This window comes from Macaca fascicularis, chromosome 6 (assembly GCF_037993035.2).
Source record: "Macaca fascicularis isolate 582-1 chromosome 6, T2T-MFA8v1.1".
Lineage (NCBI taxonomy): Eukaryota > Metazoa > Chordata > Mammalia > Primates > Cercopithecidae > Macaca > Macaca fascicularis.
The window spans coordinates 44,060,520-44,081,477 of record NC_088380.1 but is presented as its reverse complement, the minus strand read 5'-3'; the positions used below and the strand labels follow the sequence as shown (position 1 = coordinate 44,081,477).

Sequence of the window (20,958 nt, the reverse complement as noted above, 5' to 3'; positions counted from 1 at the left end):
CAACAGGAGCTTTAAATATGCCTATTTTTAATTTTAAAATTTCAGGCCTCAATGTCTCTAAATATTTAAAGAAATAAACACCCCCTCATAACTCACTTAAGATATGAGAAGTGATCGCAGATAGAAAATGCATCTTGCTATACCTTATGAATGTAGAGTTCTCCTGGCTTAGTGGTTTCAAAGTTTCCACCAGCCTCAGCAGCTAAATCCACAACAACGGAACCTTCCTTCATTGACTCAATCATTTCTTTATTAAATAAAACTGGAGCTTTTTTACCTAATAAAATCAAAGAAAACAGCACAAGTTATATTATCATTTTCTAATGCCTTAACGTCTAATTATTACAATAGTCTCTGGCCATTCAGGAATTTAACATCTGAAATTTTAACTCTTTCCAAGAGACCCCTAAAGACCATAGCATGGGTGAGACTGGGAATTCTCTTAAGGAAAAAAATACGATGAGTGTGAGCTGCAAAGGCAGTGTGCAGGAGGGAGCCATGTGACTGGCAAGCAGGCCCTGCCATCTGCTCAGCATGAGAATCTCAGCACTGCTCTCCCCACCTGGTTTATACACCACAGCATTCACGAAGAGATCAACAGTTTGACTGTTTTTTTAAAAATGCATAATAATAAACCACTATGGAAACTATATGCACCCAAATTGAACAATTCGTAAAGGTCACCAATGTCAAGAGTACAGTTAATGCTAATTTATGAATTACAAAACAGAATATTGCCAATTATCTTAACATATGTCACCAGATTTTCTGACACATCATATTAACCTACCTTAATTTAACACAGAAAATTCTGAGAAGAGACAGGAAAATGCCAAGAGATCAAAACAGTGGAATCCTACAACTCCAAAAGGTTTAGGAGTTCTCTCATACACTTTTATTCCCACTCAACAATTATGTATTGGTGTCTATAGTGAGTCAAGCCCTATCTATGCCTGGTGCTGGGAATACAGTGGTAAATAAACAAACAAAAAAAAAGTCCTTGTTCTCATGGTGTACATTTTCCTTATTTAATAGTTCACCTTTTAAATTTGCAATGTGTTTTTAAGACGTTCACTAATTCTTAAATAGAAGATGAAAACCCAGACCTTAGGACTTTTCGAGCTAATATACATCAATATGTTCAACAGGGGCTTATACTGTCAGCATACTATCGTGTTCGCATTTCCATAAAACAATAGAAATACCTAAATCAAAAGATAAAGGAAATAAACTTGTGAGATTAGTAGTATGGAAGTAGAGCATAGCCGGGTGCAGTGGCTCATGACTGTAACAATTTGGGAGGCTGAGGTGGGGAGGATCACTTGACCCCAGGAGTTCCAAACCAGCTGGGGTCACATAGCAAGACCTCATCTCTACAAAACTAAAAAACTTAGCTGGACGTGGTGGCATATGCCTATAGTCCTAACCACCCAGGAGGCTGAGAAAGGAGGATCACTTGAGCCCAGGAACTCGAGGATGCAGTGAGCTATTTTTGCACCACTGCACTCCAGCCTGGACAACACAGTGAGACCCCATCTCTTAAAAATATACATATCTTTTATAAAAAGAAAGCAGAGCATTAGTAGCCTGATTATCTTTAGCTCTTCTTTTGAAAGCTTTCAATTCTATATTTACAGAATTTGATTCGAAAAGGAAAAATAACGTTTGTAGTACATGTGGAATTAAAAGGTTGTGAAGATACAAGTGAGGTGTTTATGTAGTACTTCCTTCTTTTGCTACAAACTGTATAGTTTCAAGATAAAGTACAAATCCTAAGGCTCCTGGGACTGAATGCCTCTCACCCTGGGTGAAGTGCTTTTTCTAACATGCCCTCTCAAAACTGCACCATTGGATCTTCTTCTATTCCAGCCACACTGGGCTCACTGCCACATGATTTGTTAGAAGATCTCTTGTCCTTTCTTTTGAGTTTCCAAGAAAGAGCAAGAATCAAGAGACATTTTGCCCAGAGACAATACCCTGAAGTTCTGGTAGTTTCACCACTTCTCAAAATTCTCCAAAAGTATTCCTTTCCTCTACCCTCCACACTATAATCTAACAAAGGCACCTTGAATATTTAACTAAACTTTACTCGACCATGAGAATTTGAGGAAGCAAACCACATCTATCTGAGGACTCTTCCCAAAATAAAGGTCATGCTGCTTGGCTCTCCAGTGATTTAAAGTTATGGATCATATGGCTACCTCTACATAGAGGGGCACATTTAAAGGGCTACCTGTACTTTCTAGGTATTTACTGTCATCACCATCCCCACCCCCTGGGGCCAGAGCCTCTTCTCTATTTACCAGCCATTGTTTACCACAGCTTTTCCTCCCACCTTATTTGTACCCAGCTTTGGCCAATGATTGCACATATTTGATTTGGCATCTAACTAATTTCCTCTGCCCTAGATATTTGTGATTCCTTCTTTCTCCTGAGACATCCATAGCTAAGGATCAGTCCTTGGACTGTATGCTACCACTTTGCGAGACATCAAGTGGCCAAAACCATTTTAGTCTCCCTAGAAACATCAAAATATACAACCCATTTATCTCCTCTGATTTTACTCATTCAACCCCACAAAACAACTGTACAGTGGCTAACACAACTTTGAAAAACACACGTACATGTTTGCATCTTAATAATGATAAGTTGGGTGTTTTGTCCCTATTATTGCTCAGAAATTCAATCACTTTTAAAACAATAGCATATTATTTCACATAGGTTAACTTATTTGGTGCACAGACTGAAGGGTATCACTATAACAAGTTTAAAATGTTACTTAAGTCACACAAGAAAATTTAAAGACATGGAATTATTATAAGTAAAAAGCACATAACAAAATAGTATGTAAGTTTAGATATATATTTATATACATGAATGTTTCTATTTATATATACATAGATTAATATTATATAATACAATACATTACACATATTATACAGTTTGTAATAAATTCTATATCATATAACATTTAACAAAACCAGGGTATATTTGAGTGGTGAGGCTATTTGCTTCGCTGTGTTTTTCCTTATCTCCCAAATGTTTTAATTTTAAAATTAAAACATCTTTAATAAAGGCTACAGGGAATACAATCATGAATGTAACAGTGCAGCTGCCTTCAGGCACTCACATGTGGACTAATTTTTTGAAAATTCTGGAAAGTGCAGAAATAAAAATTGAAAACAGAAGGGAAAAAAATGAATCCAAAAAAGAAGCAAAATAGTAAATAAAAGCTCCAGATGAGCAAAACCTCAAAAGAATAGGTCCAGAGACAGAAACACTGAGAAGACAATTTCAAAATACTATCTTACCCTGGTAGCCTAATATAATAAAGTTTAATGCATAATAAATGCAGCATTACACAATGAAGAACAAAAGTAATATGATGATTAGTTAGGTATCTGGGTAAAAAATATCTACCCAAACCTAATACCATACATTAAACTCTAGAAATATAAGAATTAATTGTAAAAGAAGAGAATCAATTCATGAAGTGAAAGAAAAGAGGAAAAAGGAAACCTTGGTGAATATCTCTCCAGTCTGTGGCTAAAACAAGCACTTCCTAAATTTAAAGCAATGAAGAAAATTACAAAAGAAAACATCAATAGATTTAAATATGAAAAATGGATATATTACAATTCTCAAGAAACAGACAAAAATTGATGAAAAGCCCACAGAAATTTCAATAAAAACAAAACACTATAATCCTATAGATAGGTGAACAATAAATACAAATGGAAAATTCAATAAAAACAGTAAAAACAAAAGTTCACTCTTAGTATGATATGGAGAGATCACAGGTGATCTTTATTTTCTACTTTGTACTTTACAGCATCTCCAATAAAAGCCACATATCATTTTTATTTTAAAAATAAAATAAAGTACTCCTGGATAATCACAACCAGTTTCTCCTTTAAGTCAAGGAGAAGTGGCGGTTTAAGAGTTGGTACTATGAGAACTAGAAGAACTTAGAAAAACCCCAACCTACTTACTTACCAATTGAAAAGCCTGACTCAAAATCACCTGCCCTCCCTCCCTTCTACAACAAATGACGCTATGCAGTTAGGGCAGTCTTTCAAGGACTGTACCAAAACACAATAAAGGGAGACACGGGCATAACTATACATGGAATACAAACAGGAAGATGTGTCAAGTTTTTTACATGTATAACATGGAAATGAATATATCCAATGTTTACAAATTCTTCAAATATAAAGAGATGCCCTCTACACCCCAGAGACAGCTTGGTGAAAGACCTAGATATAAAAGACAAAATAAGCACATCATTCTGACAAAGGCTTATAAAAAAGAAAATAATAATAAACACATCAGGTATTTTGAGACAGAACTGCAAAAGAAACAGGAAAATTAATAAAAGAAGGCAGATGAGAGGCATTTTTAAAGCCCAGTTGGGCTTTTCCCCCTTTTGAAGTTCATTTCTATTAATTTTATCATTTATCTGCAAAAGATGAGATACACAAAAAGATCATTATATTTCCTAAACCAGCCCCCTTAAAAAAAATCAATCACTGTGACAGAATAAAATTAACAAAGAGAGAAAATTTTAAGAAATATTTTCTGACACAATACCAACTGTGGGTGAAGGATTTGGCATGATATCCAACTTTATGAAATATTTCTTGCTCCCTTCTGGTTTGTGGACGTTAAGTTCCCCTGGAAGGGTTTCTCAGTTCCCACTCAGAGGGACTTATTTCCATACTTTTGCCAAGAAAACTGTAGGACGTCAAGCTCTCACAGTCATCATTCAAATATTCATTCATTCATTGACATAACTAATACTTACTTAGTGCCTCCCATGTGCAGGGTGGATGGAGGAAGAAAAATTTTACTTAGGCTCTAGGGTCTAATATTTTACAAATAAAAGTGGCTGCATTCAAAGGTTGGTTAACAATTTTATTACTAGAAGAGTTGGGTATTTAAAGCACTCATGTAAAAATTTGAATTATAGTTTCCCGATTGGTTGGTAGTTATTTGGAGTGAATAAAGGTACCACAGGTTAGTGTAAGTCATCCTTGAATCTCCATGTGCACCATGAATTGACTGTAGACTGAAAAACTGCCTCACACAAGTGTACTATTTCTTGATATATGCACATATGGCTGTGATTCACGTAAAATCATTTTTAAATGTTATTGAATTCATAGCATCTTTTCTCAACCATGTATTTTCTCAATAAATGAATACTAAGATGCAGTTTTAAAAGTAGTAAAATGAGAAACTGCTAGAAAAACTAACTTCTGCTTTGTTTTTTGTTTTTTCTCATCTGTGACTTGAGAAAAATTACTAATTTCTAAAAATAGCTTTAACAACTCATTGCAACGTAGCAAAAGAATATATCATTAGCTTCTTTACAGCACTAAATTCAAAAAGAGTCACACAGCTTAAACTAAACACCAAAGGCTAAAGATTTACCAGAAAATTCTGTAAGATATTATATCTTTTTGAATGAATCAGGCCTAACATGATAATCTGAAATCAATAAATTCACAGATTCTATCTTAACAGGAAAAGAACCAAACCCCCACACTTTAATCATACCAAAAAGAAAAAATAAATTAATTAATTAAGAAGAAACCACTAAAAATATTAAAAACAACAAGCCATGAAGATGAAACGGGTTTACCACAACATTTTATAATGATTCCAAGGAGCATTCAGCATTATTTACTGGAATTATTCAACAGCATGTAATCAGATGGGGAAATTCCTAACTTCCTGGTCTGTAAGGCATCAAATTAGAGGGTCTAAAAAAAAAACAAAACTTTCTGCTTTAACAAGTACATGAGATATTTAGCTCCACAGTAGCAAATAATTAATACGAATCATAGAATCTATTAATCCAAACCAAAATAGATTTCTCACGAACAAGTACTAGGCAGACAAGGACAATTTTTAATGTAATGTAGTCTCTACATTGACTAAATGTAAAATAGAGCAGGTAAAGAAAGATAGGCTGAACTTTATCATTTATATGGTAAGAAGCTTCATTATAACAACACAATGTTGCACTGAGTATTGCTAGTATCTACTCAGTATCCATTTTCTCCTTTTGTCACTATGCTGATTTTCATTTTTCCAACCAGCCCACGAGACATGACCTCAGAAACCACTTGTATTAGTCTGATCTCATATATTCTTTTATATATACATATATATATATATATATATAGAGAGAGAGAGAGAGAGAGAGAGAGAGAGAGAGAGAGAGAGCTGCCCGAGACTGGGTAATTTATAAATGAAAGGGGTTTAATTGACTCACAGTTCCGCAAGGCTGGGGAGACTTCAGGAAACTTACAATCATGGCAGAAAAGGAAGCAAACATGTTCTTCTTCACATGGTGGAAGGAGAAAGAAATGAGTGCCCAGTGAAGGGGGAAGCCCCTTACAAAACCATCAGCTCTCATGAGAACTAGCTCGCTATCATGAGAACAGGATGGAGGAAACTGCCCCCTTGGTTCAATTCTCTCCACCTGGTCCTTCCCGTGATATGCGGGGATTATGGGAACAACAATTCAAGATGAGATTTGGGTGGGGGCACAACCAAATCATATCACCACTCCAGAGGCAGGCCTGGAAGGTCTAAGGGTAATCTTATCACCTTATTAGTGACTGGTTCAGATATCCAGGTGTAAGTTGAGGTACATCTCATTGCCCTACCTACAAGGATTGGTTCAGAAATGGTCATAAACCAATCGAGGTTAGTATAAATGAGGGAAAATTTGCTAAGGATTTCTGAAAAAGAAGTTTCCTTCTTTTTGCTCTTCAAGAGGGTGCCATCAGCACTGGACTACCTCCTCCTCTAAATATTGTGTTGTACATACTGGAGCCTGAAATTGTTGCTGCCTTTTGCACAGCACTGAGGATGAAGCCAACTCAGAGACGAGAGCATGAAGGAGCACAGTCAGGGTGTCCCAGCCCACACTTATCCACAGCTATAACTGGACTTCGTTCTGTTAACAGAACCCAAGAAATCGCCTACTTTAAGGCAGGTTGTGTTAGAATTTCTGTTTCTGGCAGCTAAAGGCATCCTAACGGATCCATACCAAAAGCTCTTTTAGCATTTCAAAATCACTGATGGGGTTAAAGTACTGAGTCTTAAGCTTTTAAAATGTTACCAATGATAACAAAAGGGTTTTTATACATATATGTATGCATATGAGAATAAAAAATAATAGATCATGTAAAATATAGAATATGGCAAGAAAGTACTGAACATCTAATTCACTAATCCATTTTCTAATGAGTCTCTGATTTAGCCAGCCCCACAGTACATAGAGCAACCCCTCTACTCTGTTTATCATAGATATGAAAGCTGTGTTCATGAGCCTAATGAGATTCTGGCCCAAGTTTAAATAGTCAAGCAGAGTACTTTATATGTGAGCTTTATCCCTGGAACTACAGGAAAACTTTGCCTGCATAATTATTTGTATAAAGAACCAGACAGAAAGTCAGGCTGGCAAATAGTTGGCTTTTACAAATTGGATCCCTTGAGATATTTCTAAATGTAATACTTATGAAATATGATTAGTCAACAGCATATTTTAGCAGATTAGAAAAATCACTAAAGATCTATTTAAAGAAGAAACCTAAAAACAAGCTTTTACCTCATAATTAAAGAATATGTTTATAAAAATTTTGAAAGGATTAACTGAATAATTCACCTCTCAGAGCTGCAAAATTTTGTATAAATAAAAAGCAAAATTAGTCGAGATTTTACCATGGTTTCATGGGTTACAAAAATTCTCCAAACTTAAATGGTAGCACAAATAAGGAAATACATATTCTCATAGAAACTATAGCATTCTTTGAATTCCCTCCAACATAAGTATAGATGTACATTAGCTACCAAAATCCTTTAAAAATTGAAGCAATAAAATGGTATTACACATTCTGATTTTATTATTTTGTTAACATGAAAGAATTTAAAAGTGTTTTTAAAAATAGAAACAGTGCTGCTTATTTTCTTTCTTATGTCTTTCAACTTAGGTCAGAATGAGGTTAACTGGGAAAACAGCCTTAATAAAACGGATATCTTCAGCAAATTCAGATAAAAAACAATTAAGTCATGTTTCTCCGCAGGGAAACCCATGCCACATTGCCATCTAATAAATACTGGTTATGTAACTTCATGGGTGGATTCATGAGGGACCATCTTCAACGTTCCACATAATCCTTGAGAATGTCTGGATTTTTATTGCAAAAGTCAGTAAGATTTGTAATCCTGAGTCCCATCCAGAAGACGAGGCATCACCAATGGAAGAAAGAATTACAATAATGTTCTCTATGCCCAGCCCTACACAGGGTTTTTTCTTCATTCCTCAAAACAACTTTGCAAGGTAGAAATTTTTATTCACATTTCAGAGATAAGGAATCTGATATTCAGAGAGACAAATCAGCTGTTAAGTAGTAGAACTAGAATTTGAATCTACTCTATCTGGCTCTAAATCTATGACCCTTCCCCTGATTTCCAATGAACAGATCAAACACTAACACATTAAATTACAAAGCAGGGAAGAGGAAAGAGGCTGTTAGCTGTGCACAAAAATCTACATTTGTTATGGGCTGAATTGTGGCCACTGCAAAATTCTTATGTTGACACCCTAACCCCCAGTACCTCAGAATATGGCTGTATTTAAAGACAGGGCTTTTAAAGAGGTGATTACATTAAAATGAGTCTATTAGGGTGGGCCCTAGGACAACCTGACTGGTGTCCTTAAAAGAAGAGGAAATTGAAGCATAAAAAGAGAAACCAGGAATGCACACACACAGAGGAAAGACCATGTGAGGACATAGCAAGAGGGCAGCCATTCACAAGCCAAGGAGACAGGCTCAGAAGAAACTAATCCCACTGACACATTGACCTTATATATCCATCCTCCGGAACTCTGGGAAAATAAATTTCTGTTGATTAAGCCACTAAGTCTGTGGTATTTTGTCATGGCAGCCCTAGCACACAAATACAATGTTCTCTTATTCCTGGGCACAGAGCTAGACAATTCCCAGCTTCCTTCACAGTTAGGTTTGGCCACGCAACTAAGTCTTAGCAAAAGAATGCAAAGCAGGAGCGATGTGTGCCATTTCCTGGCCTTCCATGCACACTCCTCCATCCCACTTTCCCTCTGGCTGGCTGAAATAGAGACAGTCCCAGAGCAACCTTCATAGCCTCATAATGATGATGGCAACACTGTCATAACCTGAATCCCCAAATGACCATATGAAAAAGAGCTGCCCACCAATGTGTGAACCTACCTATTACTAAGCAAGATGTAAGTTTCTGTAACATCAGCGCCATTATGCATTGTTGGATTAATCTGTTACAGCAAAACTCATAGATTTAGGGCTAGACCACCCTAACTAATACTGAAGCACAAGAAAGTATAGGGAAAATGTAAGGAAGGAGATACAGAAACGCACATGGTAGGGAAGTACTAATACATTAGCAGTAATGCTATTTGTGTTGCTTTGCCAAAGACAGCCTCAGCCTCCCAATCCTTTACAAACCAGGGAAAACCAGGAAGGAAGCATAATGCATACCAATATTGCAACATGCTTTTGGAGAAATAACAAACCAAACCAAAGTATAACTATGCCATAAATTATTCCTAACAGAACATTTGCTAAATCTAGCCCAGTCACTCACAAAATGTGCTCAAATACACCCTAAGAACAAGACTGATAAATAGCAATGGAAAAGTCACAGTTTTGGCATCCTCCACTTGAAGACAAGTTGCTCTATCTGCATTGAAAGCTATGAAGAGGTGTGTAGACAGCCTGTGGTTACCAACCCTTGATGTTGCAATACTTAAGTTTCTCTCTGTTCTTCAAAATGTCTTCAATATCCTCAAAACAAATGAAACTTTATATAACAATATTACAAAAGTCTATATAATCATAAAATACATTGAAGGGAGGGAATTACAGAACATGAATCAGATAACAAAAAAAGTAATATAATTCCAAAAGAGTTGGGAATCACCGATCTTATAGTTTTGTCCTTTGTGATCACAATGCATACAGTTTAATAAGAGAATGAATAATAAATCCTTACTTTTGGCAAAAACTTTAGTCATCAAAAACAATATTTCTTTGTAGAATTACACAACTAGAGAGTATCAGTTATTCTTGTATCAATGATTCTCTTGCCTGAAAGCACAAGTTTCAACAATTACCATGGAAAGTCATTCTTTTGCACTATATTTCCACTCCATATGAAAGATAAATTCAACAAGACAGATGGAAAACAAATGTTGATTTTCCAGGAGACTGCAACATCTCAGGTTCATACATGTAAGGGACTTGTATATTAGAGGAAAACACCTCCCACCCAATTCTCCAGAGACATGGAAAATTACCACAAAAGTCCACACCCTTTGAGGGGTATATTTTATAGATCCTAACAAGTATAGATAAAAACAAAAAGTATGGCCACTCTAATCTGGAGTGTGCCTAAAAAGAGACACAAGTACATATGGCGTAAAGTATTTTAATCAACAATCGAGCAATGAATATGTTCCTTCCTCTCTGACAGGACACTTTCTAATTCCCAAACAGCTCTTCCACTACTTCCTAATTCTATCTCCTGAGAGGTCTAGCTAGCCAACCACCTCAAACTGCAGAATGGGCATGTGTCCCAGTTTTGAATAATTTAAGGAAGTTAAGTTCCCAGGCTTAAATTAGCTTCTGCAATATTCCTATCCAAAAGTGAACCAACAGAGTGTTCTATCAGAATTTGTAGATACCACTGAAAAAAATGAAAGGAACTGTACCAACCAAGACCTAAAGAAGGTATCCAGAATTATTAGTTCAGCAACCTTTGCTAAGCCACCATTGTGTACAAAGCACTATGCCAAGCACTGGCATAAATCAAAGACTCCTGCTGCACTCAAAGGGAGACAAGATAACTAAGGAATGATGGGACTAAGCACTGCTGTAATAGGAAGAACAAGCAAAGTGCTTTGAGTGCAGGAAAAAGAAAAAACAACACTACTGCTGAGCAGGAGGCAATAGAAACTGTGGAGGATGTCGTAATTGAGTTGAGTAGGATTTCAAAAAGCAGGCAAGGGCAAGGATAGTATTCCAAAGAGAAGAAGCAATATGTGCAAAGGCAAAAAAGTATCTTGGCCCATTTGAGGAGATAATAGCAGTCAATATGGCTGAAATCAGGCCCAGAGAATAAGATATTAGTTTAACACGAGACCCAAAAGCTAAATCAGGACCAGATAATGAAAGTCAAGAAATACCTTCAAGGAATGCAAACTTTATACCACAGGTAATCGGGGAGTGGGAGACTATGATCCAACTCTGTTCAGTTTAGATGGTTTGCTTCATATAATGATGCTGGGAACCCAAGTTGCCCAAGCTACTGTCATCATTGCTAAAAATCCAGGCCTTAGAATAGCTGTGGTTCCCCTAAATTAATAAGGACTAGACCTATAGCTGGGAAGCTATAGGACTTTAAGATGCTCATGATTTTTTAATTAAGTGGTCATCAGAAAGATTTTAAATGGAAAAGTTGGTTTCTGTCAGGTTAAACTTAGCATGTGCTCCATAGTTCTCTTCATTCTCATTGGAACTTAGGTGAAATTTGCCCAAGACACAGTTAGTGCAAAATCACCATGATTCCTTCTCATGCCATACCATACTCCCCTCCCCAACGTACTTATCGGATTTTCAACCTGATTCAGTCCCTTCCTGATTAACTCTTCTATGTCTACGACAAGTCTCTCTAAAAGGGTTTCAGATCATTAGGGATGCTAAAAAATCTTGTGTCTCAAAAGGCTTAGCAGAAAAGATTATGAGCACAGCCTGAACATTACCAGAGAGCAGGGCTGCCTTACTTTGGGCTGCCCCAAAGGTCAATGAGCTGTACAGGAAAGTAGAGAGCTTTCCTTTATGTGCACAGCACCACAAAGTGGGGCTGTCAGCTTGGCCCCATCCTCAAGCTACCTGCATTAAGTGAAATTCTCACCTTTAATCCATCACTCAACCCAATAGGGGGGTGAGATGATGGTATAAGATATCAGGCAGCATAACAACTAGCTAGCTACAGAACTATCTCATTCCACACACAATCTATGTAAGTACAAGTTCATTGTTTTTTCAAGACCACCAAGTGACATATACCTAGGACAATAAAAATGTACTAACTCCGTAAAGTTGCTCCCTGAAACTAGTTACTTACCTGTGTCTGCCTCTCAACATTCTTATCCATGCCAGGTCTTCGGTCCAGCCTTCCAGGGATCTCAGTCTATAAATCTTAGCTTAGAGAATTTCTGACATTTGACTTAATCCCCTTTGAATCCACTCAAGGAAAACTTCAGAACAATTTCTGCTCTGAGGGTCATTCAAGAGTCAGCTACACCATCAGGGCACCCAGGCAAAGGCTCAGGACATAAAGCAGTAAAGGTATAATGCCAAGGACACTGTTTTCCAAAGGGCATTTGTACCTTCATGTACGCTTTCAGTCATTTTTGTTAAATGCTCATGTTCTCTGTTTTCAGTGCCCCACAGATAGGAAAGATCTTTAGAAAAATCACCTTTTCCCATATAATATTCCAATTCACTTTTTTCTTTCTTCTTTTTTTTTTTTCAAAAGAAAGTAAAGGCCCTTTTCAGCCGGCCTTTTGAGGGTGAGCTCTGAACTGAGGTACTGATCAAGGACTTTCTGCAAGTTTAATGTGAAGATCGTGGCTTCAGAGAACAAGAAAGGCTTAGTGGAACAGATTAATAAAACTTCTTCAACTAGACTTTAAGATTGTCATACAGTCTGACCTTTTACTAAAGTATACTAACTATAAGCTACTTATAAAAAATAAAATATTATGGGGAGTGGGGAAGGCCCTGAAAGTCAGTATGTGTTTATAAAATAAATCTTGAGTACTATCACTGACATCTAGCTCTGTAATCAACAATAAATCTAAATACTCTATTTGAATTATCCCTAGTTCTTTAAAGTATGAGTTGACTAAATAAAACTAGCTTCCTAGCCACATGGCTTACTCCATGAGCAAATGTTTTAGCACCCTCTACTGGCCGCTTGTTACATCTAATCCTCTCATAACTTCCCCCACAATGCGCAGCTGCTTCTCAGAGGGCAGATGGTGGCTGCAGCATGTCACCCCATTCCCTCCTCAGAACCACCTGTGAAACAGCTGAGCCAGGAGCCACTGCCACACACGAAAAGGATGAATCCTGAAGTGCTCTCCTGACACTGCTTGTGCATGAGTTATGTCTTCACTGACAGATTTCACAACTACCCTGGGTCCAGGGTTTGATTTGCATGCACCTCCCGGAACCAACCACAGGCCTCATTTCTACAATTACAGATGCTCCCATTGCCTGAGCCCTGCCGAGACCCCATATCAGCCCCCTGCCTGTCTGCTTCATCTAGCCGCTCTGCGGGGACGCGGGTATCTGGAGAGACCAGCTCACCTATCACCTGGGTTAACAGAGGACAGAAAGAAAAACACATTTGGGAGGCTTGTTTTCCCCCACAAGCTCACAGATCTGATGCCAATCAATTCTTTGTCCTTAGGTTTATATTAACCAGGTTTTTTGTTGTAGGGGAAGGTACTGGAGGAGAGTTTCTCCTCTTTCATAGCCTAATGACAAAGCAAATTCTAATAATCCACAGTACCTCAGAGAAAGTGAGGCTCCTTCACTAGGATCTAACATAAGCAACCAGGAACCCTTTAAGCTCTCATTATGTGGTCCACTTTCTTTCAGAAAGGAAAAAATTAGAATCAGCATGGTATTCATTATTCAATAACAAAAGGAAAGGATAGGTGAAGAGAAGAGGTGAGACTATAAAATGTGGACAGTTTGCTCATGCCCAAATCTTGCTAGATCAAGCTACTGCTTACTGATTAATAAACACTTATTGGTTTGACATCAGTCATGTACTGAGTACAAAATACTCTTTAGAAGGAGATTTGTAAGAAAGTAATTCCTTCAATCAAAAAGCTCACAATTTGGCTGAAAACATGTCAAATGAAATAATTTAAAACTGACATAGGGTCATTTCCATAAGTAAAAATATACACTGAAAATTCCATAAATACATATACATACAAAGTCCCCTATCTCTCTCTCACACATATATGGAAAAAAAAAGATCAAAATATTCATAACAGTTATCTCTCTGGTAAAATTTCAAATGATCTGGATTTTTTTTCTTATTTATCACTACTGTTTGAATTTCCTACAAGGAGAAGGTAGTATCTTACCAAAGAAAATGTAAATAAATTAACAATCAATTTATCAAGGGTTTGAGCAGAGGAACCTGCTTATGAATATAATACTGTACATACATCAACAAATGGTGCTGGGATAATTGGCAAGCCACATGCAGAAGAATGAGGCTGGATCCTCATCCCTCATCTTATACAAAAATCAACTCAAAGATGGATCAAAGACTTAAATCTAAGACCTGAAACCATAAAAATTCTAGAACATAACATCGGAAAAACTCTTCTAGACACTGACTTGGGTAAAGAGTTCATGAACAAGACCCCAAAAGCAAATGTAACAAAAACCAAGATAAATACATGGCACTTAGTTTAACTAAAAAGCTTCTGCACCGCAAAAGAAATAGTCAGAGTAAACATACAACCCATGATGGGAGAAAATTTTCACAAACTATTTATCTGACAAATCACTAATATCCTGAATCTAAAAGGAACTCAAACAAATCAGCAATAAAAAAAATAAATAATCCCATCAAAAAGTGGACAAAGGACATGAATAGACAATTCTCAAAAGAAGATATACAAATGGCCAACAAACATATGAAAAAAATGCTCAACATCACTAATGATCATGGAAATGCAAATCAAAACTACGAGATACCACCTTACTCCTGCAAAAATGGCCATAATTTAAAAATCAAAAAATAACAGATGTTGTCATGGATGTAGTGAAAAGGGAACACTTTTACACTGCTGGCGGGAATGTAAACTAGTACAACCACTGTGGAAAGCAGCATGGAGATTCCTTAAAGAACTAAAGTAGAACTACCATTTGATTCAGCAGTCTCACTACTGGGTATCTACCCAAAGGAAAAGAAGTCATTATATAGAAAAGACACTTGCATACTCATGTTTATAGCAGCACAATTCGCAGTTGCAAAAATATGAAACTCGCCTAAATGCCCATCAACCAACGAGTAGATAAACATACATATACATATATACACACACCATGGAATAGCACTCAGCCATAAAAAGGAACAAAATAATGGCATTCACAGCAACTTGGATGGAGGTGGAGACCATTATTCTAAGTGAAGTAACTCAGGAATTAAAAACTAAATACTGTTAAAAGTGGAAGCTAAGTTATGAGGACACAAAGACATAAGAATGATATAATGGGCTTTGGGGACTCAGGGGTTAAGAGTGGGAGGGGGTTGAGGGATAAAAGACTAAACATTGTGTACAGTGTACACCGCTTAGGCGACGGGTGCACCAAAATCTCAGAAATCACCACTAAAGAACTTTTCCATGCAACCAAACACCACTTGCTCCCCAAAAGCTATTGAAGTTTTTTAAGTTGCAGAGAAAATAATAGTAATAATAATCTTTTCTAAATAAATAGTGTTTTATTCTCCGGAAAAAAAAAATTGTACATACAGTATAATCTATGAACTTACACAAAAACTCACAAAAGGGCTAGGCGCGGTGGTTCGCGCCTGTAATCACAGCACTTTGGAAGACCAAGGCAGGCGGATCACCTGAGGTCAAGAGCTCGAGACCAGCCTGGCCAACATGGCAAAACCCCAACTCTACTAAAAACACAAAAATTAACCAGACGTGGTGGTGGATGCCTGTAATCCCAGCTACTTGGGAGGCTGAGGTAAGAGAATCGCTTGAACCCAGGAGACGGAGGTTGCAGTGAGCCGAGACCATGCCACTGCACTCCAGCCTGGGCAATAAGAACGAGACTCCATTTCAAAAAAAAAAAAAAAAAATTTTCACAGAAAAAATACTTGAAGAAAATTATTAATGACTATGAATTTTGTCATATGTTTTCTCATTTTCTAGTACTTTTATAATAGAAAGCACTAGATCCTTCCTTAAAGAAATTCAAATGTTAAGCAATCATTCACTCTTGCTATTAAAAAAAAAAAAGTAAAAGTGCTTTTAAAATAACCATTTACTTAATGGCATACCTGGAATAAGTGCTGTGCTGATAAGGATGTCTACCTCCTTGCATTGTTGAGCAAAGAGTTTCATTTCAGCTTCAATGAACTCTTTGGACATCTCTTTTGCATATCCTCCTTGTCCCTCACCAGATTCCTTCAAGTCCACCTCCAAGGGCTCAGCACCAAGAGACTTGAACTGTTCCAAAGCTGCAGCTCTAGGGTGATTGTTAAAGTGGAAACAGTAGTTATTTCAGGCCCTAATAAAGAAGTCAAGATCATCATTTACATCTACCTTTTTAAGAACAACAAACTATATATTCAAAAATCAACAGTCCCTTTGATGTCATACTTGTTTCAAATATTTTTCTAAAGGCAAGTAACATATTTAAGAGAATATTCTTTTCTGAAAGAAAAAAAACTACTGAGAATTCCAACTTCTACTTAGTTAAGTTGCAAAAGCAATTACACAATTGCCAACTCCAGTAATCAATTGTGTTCCTTATGACCCCGGTGTGGATGATGATGTGATATCTGATATATATCAGGATTTGATATCATTCATATCATTCAAGATGAGGTTTTTTCACTTGAAAATATTCTGAATTTGTTCTTATTAGAGACTTTTCCCACAAAAATAACTCTTACATGTAAAATTATTCTAATAAAGTGACTTTTTTGCCCCCCCGTCCTCATTAAATTGTATTTGCAAAAAATAACCTATAAATAGTAGTAAAGGGTAAAATGTGAAAAGCCAACACATTTAAATTTTATAAAAATAAATTCAGTTTTAAATAAATAAATAAATGCTAACCAAGTACTGTCTCCTGGTTGGAAAACCAGAGCCAACAAAGACCTCAGCTCTGTGGTGGACATGCGTGTAACTCGTCAATATCCATTCCACTGTGGTAAATCCCAAACCCACCTAATGACAATAATCAATCAGGGTACTTGTTAAAAGTTCAAATTCCCAGGTCCCTTCCCAGACCCACTGAATTATAATCTCCAGCAAGCAGGCCAGACGCTATATTATTTTTAGCAAGAGCTGCAGTTCATCCTTGTCATCGCGGAAGTTTGGGAAACCATGATCTGAGCCAATAAATCCCTAGCAACCATCATGTTCAAGAGTATGCATAAAGGGTAGGACATACAGTCCACAGTTGAGCACTAGAGGTTCTCCCTCTGCTGGCTTGAGCAAGGAATCTGGTAGCCCAGATTTTCCCCTGGAGGTAAAGTTGCAACCACAAGTGGAATCAGCCTTAGGAGGAAGCCAAAGCCAAGGACAGCAGAGAGGAGTGACAGAAACTGGTCCTTGATAGCACCAAGGAGCATCTCACTCTAATGTGAAAAGGAAGTCATTCCCCTGGATTCTCAGAAGAAATAATACATTTTCTTATGTTTTAAGCCAATATGTGTGTATGTACACACACATATATATACACATATATATATATGCACACATATATATGTATATAAAATAATCCAAATTTTGTTCAAAAGTCATATATATATATATATATATATATATATATATATATATATATATAAAAAACTCTATCAGAAATTATACCAAAATATCACTAGCAATTATATCTGGCTGATAGAATTATAAAAAGTATTTTCACATTCATCCTTATGTTTCTCTGTATTTTTCAATAATGAATTCACATCATTAGAAATATGTTATTTTTAAATCTTTGTTGTTATACCTTTGCCCATAAAATAATCTCATCATTCAAAAATATTATAACATATTAGCATTTAAAATGTGTATATCTTTTGACTCCAATATTTCCTTAGAATTTATCTAAGGAATTTATCTGGGGAATTGGTTCCATGACCCCACTCAGATATCAAAATCCACGGATGATCAAGCCCCTTATAAAAGACAGTGTAGTATTTGCACATAGCCTACATATATCTTCCCATAGCCTACATACATCTTCCCAAATAGCTTAAATCGTCTCTAGATTATTTATAATGCCTAATAAATGTAAATGTTATATAAATAGTTGTTATATCATATTATTTAGAGAATAATGACAAGAAAAATGAAATTGGTACTAGCTCAGCACAAACACAAACATGTTTTCTGAATATTTTTGATCTGGTTGAACCCACAGATAACAGAACATGGATACAGGGCTTACTGTATGTACATGTAAGTGTATATTGAACTACAGAGTACTGTGTAAATATAGCAAAAAATGTCCATTTATAGAGGCCTAGTTAAATAAATTGCTGTACTTCTATACAATGGAATCTTCTGCAGTCATTAAAAACATTAATATGTAAGGAAAGATCTTCATGATCTACTGTTAATTGAAAAAAGGTAAATGGAACAGTAAAATTACATTTTTAATTAATGTGTAGAAGAGGGAACACATGAAAAAAATTACCACTAGGCAGTGAGACTTTAGGGTATTTTATTTTCTGTTCTTGTGCTTTTTCATATTTTTCTGAATTGGAAGAATAATCATGTACTATTTTATGACAGGAAAGAAAGCAAGGTTTTTATATATTTAAACTTTGTGATAAAGGCATTAGGCAAGATAATCACTATTGCTAAGAGGAGTATCTTCTAATTATTGTTTGAAAGAATTCAAAAGTCAGACCATTTAAATACCATTGGGCAATGAGCTGTCTGTAAGTTTTTAGGATATTTAACTGAAAATACATACCACTCAATCTTCCAACAAGAATTTAAAATCAAGTATGCTTTGGATTTCATATTTATAATATGAAACCAACCCCATCTCAAAATAGTGACTGGAGTAACTAATGAGCTATAATTCTTAGAAAAGTATTCAATCAGTTCAGTCACATCTTTCTTCATTGTATACTTGAGATACCTGTATAATGAACTTAATAAATTATAAAGAAAGATTGAGTTTTTGTATTTTTCTAATATAAGCAACAGCCATATTCTAGCCGTTGATTCTGTACACAATCTAAAAAATGACATCAATATACTAAATTCTCAGTAGTTCACCCACCACCAAGTTTCAAATCATCTTTAGGTCAAATACATACATTTCTATTTTAATACTACTGTCCACTACAATGAAAACTTAACCTGCTTTCTACTGGCTTGGAGGTCTTGAGAAAACTTCACATCAACAAACAGTAAAAATAAAATGACAGGATCAATGGCATGTTTAACTCTAGCTATGCTTGGTTTGTGTCCTGGTTACTTTGGAAATGACTTATTTTCTCATTTCAGCAGGACAGCTTTTTATCAGTATATCACTTTAACTCTAGATAAAGACTATTAACTATATTCTATGGAACATTGTTTACTCTGAAAAGTCACATTCTTCCAACTTTGAATGGTTGCTTTCTTTTCTTTTTTGATCATTCTATATTCAGGATTAACAGTAGTATTATTCCTCCAGTACCCTCAGCTGATAATAAATAACTACATTTTTCAACCTCAAAAATTATTAAAACACATATTAACAGTACTCAACTGACATTTAATAAAATCCAGTGTCTAGTGTCTTCTGAAATGAAGAAGAATTTTAATCAAACTTCTCTTTAAAAACAATCTAGGAAAATGTGTATATGTCTGCGTTAAAGAAATAGAGTATATTTCTTTATAAATCAAGTACTTTCACCCAGGGGCTCAAAAATTATCAGAAAAATATATGCAGCTCTATCTTAACATAAAACGCAGGAAGCATAAATAATGCAGTAATAATAATTCACATGGTGCTAGTCAAGTGAAGTGCCAATCAGCTTTATTTGCTTCTATCCATTCAAGGTAGGGCATGCCCCCACTCAGCCAGGGCATCTTTGTTCATGCCCTAACTAGTGCCTAAAAGCATTCTGAACAGAAATAGGTAAAGCAACATGTTAGAAACTCAGGATAGAAAGAATTCTGGTCCCACTGTCAATCCACCAAAGAAAACAGAGTTGTGAGTTGTTAATTTAAGTAATACATTTTCACTTTGCATTAACTTTTAAAAAGTGGAAACATTTTTAAATGGAAAGAGCTTATAGACCAGTTGCAATGTGCTACTTCAGTTTATAAGTTTTAAGGAAAGTGTAACATGCCCCTGAAACAAAACGTTTTTACCTTAACATCAGTCACTAGTAAAGCACTCACCTTGTGTCAAACCCTCGAACGATTGCACCCATCGACTTTGCTGCGCCTGCAGAAGCAAGCCCAGCAACACCACCACCAACTATCAGAATCTAGAAAAGAAGATAGACCCAGTTATGTATTAAGGCTCATTATCAACTAATAATGAAAAATCATCGGCTAACAATTATTGGTGCCTAGTATAAGTTTAGCATCAATAAATGGCGGTGCTGATGGTGATGATGATGATCAGCCCTTAGTAACTGTATGGAGCACATAGACTATTCTTTAACTGAACCACCACTGATCTTAAAATTTTATGAAAGAAACAACTGCTAGCAAAGGCCAACAACAATTCACTAAAAATAGCCTAATACTCAGCATATCCATGTAAAAGCGACCTAAGCATGATCAGCATTACATATGTTGAAGATTAACAGATTCTTTTCCACTGTCTAAAAGTTCCTTCTACTAAAAGTCCCAGTGTGGCAATCTAACTACCTTTACCCTACCAAATTATAAGGTTTTTCTTTGTTCATCAAACATCAAAATACATTTCAAAGATGGGTACAACATTGGTGAAACATCTACCCCAACCTCTATTTTGAGCCAAAATGCTTCTGAAAGGAACAGCTGATGAGCAACCACAATTCTGAACCATTTTGAGCAACTCTCCCTAAGTCTGAAGCAATGAAACTAATGTCCCTAATCATGAAGGA

The 20,958-nt window shown here is 36.1% G+C and overlaps 1 protein-coding gene across 5 annotated transcripts in view; it reads right to left on the bottom strand.

The window, feature by feature from the left end:
- The window catches only part of NNT (nicotinamide nucleotide transhydrogenase), a 99,686-nt gene that overhangs the window by 58,920 nt on the left and 19,808 nt on the right, over positions 1 to 20,958 (bottom strand). For all 5 annotated transcript variants that reach the window (XM_005556851.4, XM_005556853.4, XM_005556854.4 and 2 more), the window contains 3 exons: positions 20,264 to 20,352; positions 16,186 to 16,373; positions 144 to 277 (listed from right to left, as the gene is read on the bottom strand). In XM_005556851.4, coding sequence (XP_005556908.1) covers positions 144 to 277; positions 16,186 to 16,373; positions 20,264 to 20,352 — 411 coding nt within the window. The remainder of the gene's footprint in view (positions 1 to 143; positions 278 to 16,185; positions 16,374 to 20,263; positions 20,353 to 20,958) is intronic.